The sequence below is a fragment of the Lampetra planeri genome, chromosome 4 (genome assembly GCF_965212315.1).
Source record: "Lampetra planeri chromosome 4, kcLamPlan1.2.h2, whole genome shotgun sequence".
Lineage (NCBI taxonomy): Eukaryota > Metazoa > Chordata > Hyperoartia > Petromyzontiformes > Petromyzontidae > Lampetra > Lampetra planeri.
The window spans coordinates 8496463-8508963 of record NC_136110.1 but is presented as its reverse complement, the minus strand read 5'-3'; the positions used below and the strand labels follow the sequence as shown (position 1 = coordinate 8508963).

At 44.6% G+C, this 12501-nt stretch overlaps 1 protein-coding gene across 4 annotated transcripts in view; it reads left to right on the top strand.

Annotated features, from left to right (window-relative positions):
- Positions 1-12501, top strand: part of LOC144717665 (cytoplasmic polyadenylation element-binding protein 2-like) — a 95763-nt gene that overhangs the window by 57573 nt on the left and 25689 nt on the right. For all 4 annotated transcript variants that reach the window (XM_078593204.1, XM_078593203.1, XM_078593206.1 and 1 more), the window contains 2 exons: positions 3427-3606; positions 4605-4694. In XM_078593204.1, coding sequence (XP_078449330.1) covers positions 3427-3606; positions 4605-4694 — 270 coding nt within the window. The remainder of the gene's footprint in view (positions 1-3426; positions 3607-4604; positions 4695-12501) is intronic.

Here is a 12501-nt window from a genome sequence, read left to right as displayed (position 1 = left end):
ACCTTAATTAAAGTTTAAACTGTTTAATGACAGTGTCTTAACAAAATGATCATTTACAAGTGACATTTTAAAATCAATTTGTCTTGGATAACAAGAATATCCACTTGCCTTGAATGTTCTTTTGGTCACCATAACAAAACATGACAGTTTAGCCATTTTTTAGGCTTGTAAGAAAACCATTTCTACTGTGCGAGGGCTGTTGGTGAAGGTTATTACGAATCTCTGCTGTATTCTAGCATTGTGTTGAAAGTGACAGGCTTGGTAATCCACAAAGTGTGACCTATTTAAACAACCGCAGAAACTGTGGCACAATTTCTGCAATTGAGTGTGCCTTCACAAAAATATATCTTTTATGACAGTGTTTTCGTTCTAAGCAGCTGCCTTTTGTTCAGCTGTGCTATCACATTTGGAAGTAAGTAATGGACAAAATTAGTTTCACAAAATGTCGTTCGTATTTGGAAGGAAGCCATCAAATTATTTTGTTCAGATATCGCCAAATTAATGTCTGCCAAAGAGCCATTGCTTGCTCGACAGATGTATACATTTTTTAAGCCTTTGGCTTCAACGGGATTGTTTTGGCTAGTGATGTGCTAGATGGCAGTGCTGTATAGTTGTCGGCTTACGCCTTAACCACGTCAAAACATTGCCTGCGAAGCGGAACGCACAAAAAGCAGGGGCCAATATCCGCGAAGCTCCACCGCCAGTGCCACGTGCAGGCAGGGAGAGACCCGTGGCGCTTGCGTCGGGTGGAAATAGAAACGGGAAGCGAAAGCGCGGGTAGGCGTTGGGTAGAAACTTGGTCACTGGCAAGAAGCCTACAGATGAAGAGGGGGAGGGCAAAGACAAAATAAAAAGTGCGCATCGAGGGCAGTTTGGGTTATGGATCATGGCCAAGTTTGCGGAGTGGCGGGCGGTGTGGTTTGGCATGCGGCTAATGGAAGGCGGCGGCGTGTGTCGTGAGCCAACCTCTCCATACAGCCTCTCCATTCCTCCAGGATGTCCTGGTATGCAAAACCACAAGATCGGTTTTTTTCCCCCTTCTATATATTCTCCCCAAGAAATGGTTTATTCCTAACTCCTCCTCCCCCAGCCATTTCTGCCTCTCAATTAGAGACAGCTGCAAACCCTGTGGATAAAGAGGCGGAGGAGAGAAAATGTCAGTGTATTTTCCCCCCTTCTCTCCCCCCCCCTCTGCCATTGTGTTTGTGTTTCCCACTGAGCACTCGGGCAAAAGCTGTCTACACATCCGCGGCTCGTGACATCTCCTGACCTTGTCTGCCCGCATTTAAAATTGCAATCCCGTTGACACGATTCGTGCGGGAGGAGATGGGAGGCGAAAGGCTACGCACGTGCGAATTCGTAAAAATTACGGATGAGGTGGGGGGTTCCTTTATAGGCGTTCTTTAAAACGAATGCTGCTCATGATCAGTGCCACTGTGTGGCTTGCAGCTGGTGAAGTGTGCCCTGGCAGGAAGAGGAGATTATTGATCGGCGGCAAGCAAAAAAGTTCAATTACAAGCTCCGCAAATTTTCAGCAGGAGTGCTCCTGACAGGAGCCTTTAAAGAACTCGCTATTGGGTCAAGCGGATTTAATTAGAGGGCCAAACGGAGGAATGGTGGCACATGGTGTGGGTGGAAGGAATACCTCAATTATAAAATGTCTCGTCTTTTTGCCAGAGTTGGCGTTAGGTTTATATTAGAAGCGTTCTTTTTATTGTTTTTTTCTCCTTTTGGATAAGCGTTCTTAGTTTGTAAAACGTGGAGGAAAAGTACAATGTTAATTTCATTTATAAGTTCAATCATATCTGGAGTACTCCCATGTTAATATAAAATATTTTATATAAATATAAAATATTTTATATAAATATTTTATATAAATATACTGTATATATACAGCAACAACTAGGTATATATGTATGTGGTACTTTTCACATCAGTGTTCGAACACTATATATAATGATGTATATTTTCTGTAAAAATGTCATTTTAAACTTAATAAATACATTCTTTATTGAAAAAAAATTTGATAATGGCTTATTAATAATGAATCACATCCTCCTTATGCTTTTGGCACTTTTAAAAATAGAGATCTACATCTTTTTAAAATAACATCTTGAGATGCAGTCTTGTGAGGCAGTTTGTGAATCGAAACTTGTCGTACATGTTTTACAGTATATAATTTTATCCATTTTTACTTGTTATATGATTCCCGGGTCATTGTTATAATGTTTGTGCATACTTAGGCTTTCTTATGTTTGCTTTATATATGCGTGCTTAAACCATGTCATAACCATGATCGTAAGCAGTGACTTGTAACGGGAAAAAAAAAAATATCAGCCATTTCAGAGGAGGGGAGGGCATTTTGAATGGCAGGACATATTTAGCAGGATGGCATTTAGAAGAGCGTAACTTGCATAGTTGGAAGCAATTTTCACATCAGCAGCCTTATCTATTGTGGTGCACTGAACACCGCCAAGATTTTCCTACCACGACCAACGCCACCACTCCCTTCCCAGTAACACACCCTCCCTACGGCTGTGATTCCGTCCCGTTATTTGCAACACGGCAGTTACCAGGACCGCACGGTCACTTGTTACCATGTGGATGATAAGTTGTGTTTATTATGATAAATATCACGTACATTGTGGTGCCTTTACAAAGACTGTGCAGTCCGTTCTGTGGACACGGTGACGTCACGGTCGCGCAACACTCACCTGATCCGACACTCACCTGATCCTCGTCAGACATTCATTCACCACTTGCCTGATGCTCGCCACTCACCCGGTGAAGCTCCGCCACCCCTCAGACTCCCCCAACCCTCCACACCCCCCTCCCTCCCCAACGGGGCTGATGTCTCGCAGTCGGCCTCGTGACACCAGGGCGGATAAGCGGCATTGGGGCCGTTAAACCAAATTTGTTGGCCAAAGGTTATTTTTTTTCGAACTTTCGCCTTGTTCACATCAAGTATACATCGTTAGCTTTCGAATGACCCTTCATTCATTGGAATTGGAGGAGCTGTCTAGGAGATCTCTTGACAAGGACACATGCACACATGCATGCATACATAAATACGTGCAGACTAGCCACTTATATGTTTCTGACTTTCATGATAATCATCCATTTATTATGTAGACGTTTCAATTGTTGGCTCAGAGGTAACCCTTTGTAACACATACATACATTGCAAGCCTTTGGCTTTGCCGCATATTACACAGGTGTTTGGTTATTGTGAAAGTTGTACATGCAGATTAGTGGCATATCATTCAGACTTATCGGATGCTGGGTACGGAATGAGCCATCAATAGGACCATACAAGCATACAGCGTGGCCACGTATTACACACGGGCGTTTGAGACGTTGGGCGAGGGGGAGCCCCCCTGCAGCTGCGCTCCGTCACGGTGAGAGTGGGCCGGCTGTGTGCGACAGGCCGCTCCTCGCTCTTCCCGCTGGAGGACGGCTTCCTGGACGACGGCCACGGCGATCAGTCGGCCGCCTCGAGCCTCAGCTCCCCGTCGCGCTGCTCTCCACGCAGCCAGAACGGAGAGCACGTGGAGCGCTACTCCCGCAAGGTCTTTGTGGGCGGCCTGCCCCCCGACATCGACGAAGGTAACTCGCTGGGGTGGTGGGCCGCGCGTGGTCTTGTCACTGTCGCCGTCATCGCATCGATGTCGAGTGTTGTCATCGGAGTCGTCCGTTGGGGGGGTCGTCGCTATACCCGTCGTCACTGATGCCATTCAGAATCGAAATAATAATATTTAACGAGACTGGAGGGAATCCGATGAACTAAGAAGCTCTTTTTCACATGTGTCCAGTAGGGGCAGGTCAGAACGTTACAACAACAAACAATACAAAAACATGATAGGAATAATCGCCTCTGTCAATGACCGTCATCACGGTCGTCGCCATTGTTTTCATCGCGCAGTAATATCTGTTACGTCCACACGATCGATGCCAACACTATCATCGTTGGTATAATAATTCTTGCCACGTAACAATCACCATTGCCATCGTCATCATCAAAATTATTTCTATCATAATCCCCATAACCCTTGTCATGGGTGTCATTGTCATCACCACATTTGACAGTACATAAATGTGTCTGTATTGTATTCCTTTTCACATTATGCAGAATAGAATGGCATGACTCGTGATATGTGTGATACAGCAGCATTACCTTTTGAAAGCAATCCTGTTGTCAGAATACCTACTAGGCATTCTGACAACAGTTATAATGGTTCCCCACCTGCCAATTTCCAACCCCTCCAAAACCACTGGCCAAGCCTCTTGTAATTCACAGCAGTCTGGGTACTTATCTAATGTCATGGGATCTTTAATGTCCGTGCACATTAGTATTTGGCACGCTGCTTTCATAATGTTCTCCATAAATGGGGCTGAGATCGGATTATTAGCTCGACATCCTCCACACAAATGCTGACCGTTCCCCCACCGTTGTCAGGATATTAAACACGAGAGGAAAGACGAGCCGTAGACCGTATATGTTATCACTCCGAAGCGATTTATCAAGAGTCTGTGACACTACTGTGCGTCCGTCGGCCTGACTGTGTCTGTTGTTTCTCCGCCGCCCGTGGCCTAACGTTGTGCAGATGAGATCACTGCCAGCTTCCGGCGCTTTGGCATGTTGGTCGTTGACTGGCCCCACAAGGCTGAGAGCAAGTCCTACTTTCCTCCTAAAGGTGAGTGTCCCCATTGCGACAACGCCGATATTGTGCAGACTTCCATCGCTTGTCGGTCTTATCCTGACGGTGAGATGGGCATGGACGGTCCCTTGCTTGCTCACAAGCTGCCCCGATGTACCTCATTTGCATCGGGTTTTATTTGCCAGCTCCCCAAGTTCTCTCCCGTGCAACTGTTCTAATGGCCCTGTGGGGATGTGGGGATTAGTAGTGTGAAATGTGTCAATTTAAAGTTTCTGAAATGCTCTCAAGGTAGAATGGTTAAAGAGTAGTCGTAAAGAAAGTTTCTTTGAGCGATCATTATTTTTTAAAGCCTGCAAACTTTGTGCACCTTCTTATCTCTTTCTGAAATAAACCAGCCGCCCCCACAGAATCGAGGATCTCACGCTGCCTCGGTAGAGCAGTACATGAAGTAGGTCCCCGCTAATCCCCCGCCAACCCCATTGTGCCGTGATCACGAGGGCCCATCGTAATGCTCCGGAGTGAGCGAGAGAGAGTTTCTCACACTAGGATGATGAAATAAGGTACAGTTTTGCAGTCTCAGCTTTATACAGTGAGGTCATGGAAAACGTAGGAATTTATTTTCCAGCAGCTTGCCTCGATCTTGCCCGTGTATTTTTCCGTCTCTGCGGCTATGCCTCGTTAAACACGCACAATCATCTTAATTCACCTCCACTTAGTTTTCCCTCAAATTTTAAACGCAGCTCGCTAATAAAAACAGCCGCCGCATTTTTGGAATAAATTTAAGCCATTTTTCCTGCCTAAATATTTGCCGAAACGTTTAACTTATTTGGAAAGTTAAACTTAGTTTGGAAAATATCCTGTAATGTCCTCTGATGGTAAGTAATGGTAATTGTCGTGTCCAAGAGAGCGTCGGTCGAAGAGATGGAGCGATGAAATCAGCTAGTGTGCAGGTACCATGTGGAGTTACATTGTACGATTGCCAGAGGTGGTGGTTGGGTTGGGGAGGCTTTCATCCAGCAGTGGAATGACTGGCGGATGATGATAGATTGCCATTGTAGAGCGATGATTTGATCTGCTGCAATTAGAGGCAATGTGACATCCGTAATTTAAGGGCTGTTGCGTCCACATTTGGGCCTAACAGTGTGCCGATATGTCAACGGCTCATGCTTACTTGTCTCTTCACAACATACATATACAGAAGGTGTATATGAATCGGTGCCCCTGCCAAACTTATGCACTGAAATAAAAAAAAAGTTGCAATATTGCCTTGTCTTAATTTTGCACGCACAACAAAAGTTAAAATTGCATATACTAAACCCGGGCGGGTTATAAAATTGTCCATATTGCATTCTGAATGTAAATCAAATCCCATTACCCACCAATCATTGCCAGGCCAAGCATTCAATATCGGAGCCTATGAGCTCTCCGGTCCATTTTATATTCAGACTCTTAAATTGGATTCTCCAACACGTATTTTGTAATGGTCTCTCTGTGGAAGCGTCGGAATGGATTTTGTGAGTAATCACCCCCGATGCATATTGGCAAATGGGCCCCGTATGTTTTATGTATAAAGTCTGTAATAGAGATATGCTTTCTTTCCCTGCAAGACTCTTTCGATGTGAAAACTATTGTTCAACCTTGTCCTAATGCACCTGCAATTATGCACGTGTCCAAGTAGTTTGAGATGTGCTCTGTTATGTGACAATAGGTCAAGTTTTATTGTTTTGGAACTTTCTAGCAGTAAAAGGTGCAAATGTTCACAAGCAATGCGCGATAAAGAATAATTGGCTTTGCTGCTAACCTGGCCATCTCTAGTGAGGTTGTTTTATCTTTTTACTTGTCTCCAACTGGTTATTAACGTCCTGTTCTTTTTTAAAACTACTTTTAGTGACATCCGAGACCCAAACTTTCTTCCTCGGTTATTACATCGCACAAAGGGGTTCGTGAAATTCATTCTGCTGCTTTGGTGGAGAGAGGGTCTTCATGTGATTTCTATTACAATGTGTGATTTAACTTTTCAATTGGTGACTGAGCAAGAAATTACCTAGGAAATGCATAGACTTTGCACAGAATTCTTTATGCGGACAAGATTGAAAAAAGGCAAAAGGAGAGGTTTCCATTTCTAATATTTTAGATTATGCCAAGTTTTGATTTCTCCAATGTTTTTCTTGTGATCGAGTCATTACTTTCAAACAGAATGTGCATGTATGTTATTTGTATTCTTTCCAACATTAATAATACAAGCAACTGTCAGCATGCTTGTATTTGTGAGTGCATGTTTGTGTATAAGCCCCTGAATGCTTGTTTGTGTGTAAATGTATCTGGGAGGCAGTAGTGTTGTGGTTAGCTTACTGTGCTATGAACCCCGTTCGATTCCTGCTCACGGCCGACATCGGTGACGATTATGTTAACCAGTCCTGGGCCTTTCCTTGGTTGACACAGCCTAAAATGAGTCCCTGGTGCTCGCCTTCACAGCAGTTACCCCAACAGTCGGTTAAGCCTATGGGGGTTGGGTGGTTACTTTGTCTTTGAATGTATCCACAATGCACACTGACGTTTGTGTGCATTTTAGGCCATTTATCCACCAATAATTTTGTACAATTAAATTATCTACGTGTACAGAATTTGTTGCAACTAGTTATTACATTGAAGCTCAATGTGTAACTCCTTTTCTACTTTAAGCGGCAATTGCAGTTTTGTGAAGAAAAACGTATGTTGACTGGATATTCAAAGTTCGGCTTTTTTAAAATACACTTAACACGTTTTTTTCATATCAATGAAGTAAAAATCGTGGAAATGCTCACAGGCAACAAACATCGCATGACGTCTTCAAATCAGAGCAGCACATCTTCTTGGTTATTTCGGTAAAGTCACGTAGATTGGAAATAATAAAATAATAAAAATTTTACCTAATAAAATAATTCTCACGACGTTTCGGCCACAACGCAAGCAGCCACAATGCAAGCAGCCGTCCTCAGGTGAAGAACAGGTCTGTCTTCTCGACAGACCTGTTCTTCACCTGAGGACGGCTGCTTGCGAAACGTCGTGAGAATTATTTTATTATGTTTTATTTTTATTATTTTATTATTTCCATTCTACGTGACTTTACCGAAAGAACCAAGAAGATGAATCCCTGCAGTCACGAAAGCTTTAAATCTAAATCAGAGCAGCACAGTTTGCCTCGTTTTTCGTGTTGTGCTGTGTCGCGTGTTGTGTTTGGCACGGTGCCTGAGCGAAACGTCGGACGTCGTGCTAAATAACACGCGACGCAACCCAAATACTTATCGCACAGCTGGTGCAGCAGCACAGAGTTGTAGCATTTACAATATTTCAACTTAAACGGGAAGAGATTGTATTAATTCTAGATTTGAAGCTTTCGTGACTGCAAGGAATCATTCTTAGGTTTTTTCGGTAAAGTCACGTAGGTAAAACATCAAAATTAATGAAAATAAAATAAAATAAAAACAAAAATCACGACGGTCCCACCTGATGACGGAGACTTGTGTTGCCTCCGAAACGTCGTGATTTTTGTTTGTATTTTTTATTTTATTTTATTTTCATTAATTTTGATGTTTTACCTACGTGACTTTACCGAAAAAACCTAAGAATAAGATTGTATTAAAATGACAAGTTATGTTTTCAAATGAATCGGCACAAATGGGCAACGCTGCTGAAGGCGGATGTGCTACAATGAGGAATCGCTTTATTTGTTGCAAGTCTCTACAGCCACTGCATGTAAACTGTCCGAAAAAGCATCCTGCAACTTACACACTCGCGTTGACCCGAAAGCGTACGAGGATAAACTGTGCATAGGCACTACAAAGAGGTGGCTTCATTAGACGTTATTTGGCCCCATAATTGGTAATGCGCAAAAATGTACACAGCTCGCTCAGATATGTCGTGGCGTTATTGGACAGTTTGCACATTTCAGCTATGGTTATTGCACGGTGATGGCGGTTGCTTTGTATTGGGAACCAAAGTGTCCTTTCTGTGTGTGCACCGAAGTCATTTGGGTAAACAATTATGAGGCATGATGGCCAGTTTACTGCCTGGTGCCCGAGATTGAGCAGAAGCCTTTGTGGGGTGGATTGCTTCTGGTAAGTGCCATCTGAACTTCGAAGTGGAATTGGATTTTTGACGGTGCGTTGAGCTTATCAGTTTGGCCGCCGTGATTCGCTAAGGAAAACAAATTCCTGTATAAAACGCATTCATGTTTCAAAGTTTCAAATTGTAAACAAAAACCAGTGTTTATGTTGTCGCTTGGGTTGGGATCGCGAAAAACACACGGGAAAACAATGGACCCTGTTTTTGCAACAGGTTGCAGATTACACCATTGGAACCTCCTTTGCCAGTAGCAAAATACGATAATAATTGTTTTACCCTTTTATCTGGCAACAAAACTGACACCTTTTTTTTGGTGTAAATGCTTACCCCGAGCTCTCATACTCTGATGGTGCATTGTCTTTGAGTTGTGCGCCTTTTAGCGTCATCTGGTCCAACACCATGTGAGACTAGGCTCTAAGAAAAGCTGTCTCGGGTGTGGACCAATCAATTTCAAGGACAGTGCATACATTATCAGAGTTGTGTTTTTTGTTTGCATTCCGACCGCAGGTATTGTGGTCAATGCAAACATGACTCCTTGTAAAAAAAGGTGCCAGTTTTGTTGCCAGATAAAAGGGTAAAAAAACAATTATCATAGTTGCAGATTCTTTGTGGATTGGAAGGCAAAGGTCCATTGGCAAATAGTTTATAAGCGGTTTAAACCATGTGGGGAATAAGTAAATGTATTAATAAGGGTGAAATGGAATAATACCATAGGTTGCCCAGAGAAATGTTTTACGCCAGCACTGTGCGTGGAATCGCTGATGCGAGTGTTGTGTAAATATCACAACTGTCAGCGCCTGCCGCATAAAGTGTCGACATGGCAAGCCAATATGACATTACTAAATGGATGACTTTGGTAGACTCTCTAGGAGCTTGCCAAGCTTAATAAGCGCAAGTTAAGTGATTAGAATTGTACGTGCGTGCTTTTTTTACAAAGAGGAATTTTTTTCAAGGATATTAAATAAACGATGTTTAGTTTGAAAGGTCTTGGACAATCGCTTAACCAGGCGAAACCATTCTATCTCCAATCATCAATACACAATGGCCGGTTTTATGATTGCCACTTGTTTTTTTTTACATGTATTGACCTGGAAGGTCTATTGGTAAAGATTGTTTTCTTTTGGAGTTAATCATACTCGATGGAATTGCAAAGATAAAGCATTCTGGATGAATGATTATCATTCATATTTCATTGAATAGTTAGCAATTATTTATGCATTTGTCCGCAAAGTATATTTCAAGTGCATCTACCATTTGAATATAGATGCCAAGCACGTGAGCCGTACAGGCTGTTGGGGCAAATGTTGCTAGCGAGCACCTTTTAAAGGGAGCAGTAACGTAGTGGTCAACGTGCTGCGCGACAAACACCGGCGGCCAAGGTTCAATGAACATCAGTGGTGTTAACCATCGGTGGTGTTAAAACATCCGTGTTGATTATCTTGAATCAGTCCTGGGCCTCCCCTTTGTAAATTCAGTGAGAATTAGGACCTGGTGTGGTGACTTAATCATCGGCACTGGATAGAAGGAAAGGGATATGGTGCAGGCCGCATATCCCCCAAGTGCGCCGCATCGGCCTTAATGATTCCCACTATATGGAACACGGTACACTGCGAATTGCTCATACCTACTTTGTGGGCGTGTGTGTGACAACCAAACCATCCCTATTGTGTCGTCTTGTCTCGTGCATTAGCGAATGCAATTTGCACAGAACATTTGAATTGCAGCCTCCTGGAGGCTAGCTATCCATGCCTGTTTATCATTTGCGTGACCAAAACCGGCAGCCCAGCCAAAGGGAGGTGGAGGTGGGGGGGGGTATGGCGGTAATGGCAGTTGGGGGGGGGGGGGTGGGGCCGCTGTTTGTGCCGCTCTGCGTGTGTGGGCCCTCGCGCGTACACAGGCACACGCGCCTTTTCAGCAACCAGAACAATCCATTACCCACAGTGCCCGCGCGGACACGGGCTCGCCGAAGCGAGGTGAAGCCAAAAGAAAGGGAAGCCCCACTGAGAGGGATGGCGCCGCGACCGCGGCGACAAGCGGGGCGCTGTCCCCGTCTCGGTGCACGCTGCAGGGTGTGGTAGCGGCGGCGGCTTCTGGTGGTCGGTGTGGAGCAAGCGGGTTGGGGGGGGGCACTCGTGGTGTTAGTGGCCTCTATTGAAAAAATCTCAGCTTCAATGGCCACTCACCTGGTATGAAATAAAGGTCTCTTGAGTGGGAGCGGTGGCACCGTTGTTAGTGGACCATAACTTTAACCTGCCGACTTGAGTTTGATTTCTGGCTATGGCTCTCATCGGTGGCGAGTGATGTTACGACCTGGTGCTGTTGCCCCACCTCCACCCAACTTCGGCAACCCGTGCTGACGAACGCGGTGAAGTTTGGTCAAACAGCCTCTATGACCGACACAGCATGGGGGTGGCCTTAATCCATTGTCGTTATTAATATTTGTGTAAAACTACTCAACGCACGAGCATGGGCAGATGCACCTAGCGATAGCAGCGGTCCAATGTCTGTAGACCTGCGGTCTGTATTACGGAAACTGTTGTGAAGCGAGTATACACGGGCATATTCACTCGGCGTACTATGTGGGTTACATTTGGGGCTGGCGGTGGGTGAGGGGTGGCGGCTGAGGGAATGGTATTTATTCATTTTGTTGTAAAAAGCCAAGTACGGTGTTAAAACTAGAAACTCTTTTTTTTGTCTGTTGGTTGATACCTCAGGGCTATAATTCAATGAAAAAAACAACCGTCGCAGTAGAATCGGCTAAAATACAAGGGGGAAACCAAGGTACCTGACTTAGCCATGAGATGCAGTGGCAGGTGTTGTTTGGCCAGTGTATATTTAGCCTGGTACAACACATGGGGGGCATGGGTGGCCTACGCCACTTAGTCAGCCACCTTTGTCTCCTGAGTGCTTGATGAGGAACTCCAGGCAAGGCTGGGGATGACTGCATGTTACGCATTGCAAGGGCATCGCACATGCAACACACATGTGCCCACACACATAATTTATGGTGATATTTTGAATATGCTATGCATAGTTTTTTTAGGGTCTTTTCCACACTATGCGGGCCCGTTAGGGGGTCACTTGACCATACTTGACCACGCTGGTCGTTGCGGTTTGGCGACGATGGGGAGCACGGACGTTGGAGCATAAAACAGGACAACAATTTATATCGCTGATATACTCCCTGCTTATAATTTAGCCCTGCGGCAAGCTATCACGACTTTTATGCGTGGCGGTGACCCAAGCACTATCCAGGCCCAAGCCTGCTTCATGTCCGAGGTCTGACAACACCGGGTTCATTCCGGGTGCTGTGGTCTTGGGCATCCTGAAAATCTCGATCTTAACTTACACGCGTAATATATTTTACATTTGTTGTTGTGTGCGTAAATGTGCGTGATTTTCTGCGTGTTTTTTTAAAATGTAGGTGCATTGAATATACGATGACATCTTGAACATGCATTCGAGTGTGTAAATACAAGGCAAAGATTATCCGTATAGCCTTAACAGGCTTTTTGGGCTGTCAGCGAGCACCTATTAAGGCCGGCACGGCACAAGAGGGAGCATGTGGCCAGCACCATGCCCGGCCGCCATTGTCTCTCCCGAGTTCCAATGTTTGCACGCTGCACCAGATACTCAATTGAGACAGTCAACATAGAGGAGGCCCAGGACTGATTCAGATAATCGTCACTAGTGTTGGCCGTGAGCGAGAAATTAACCCAGGTCGCCGGATTGACGGCGC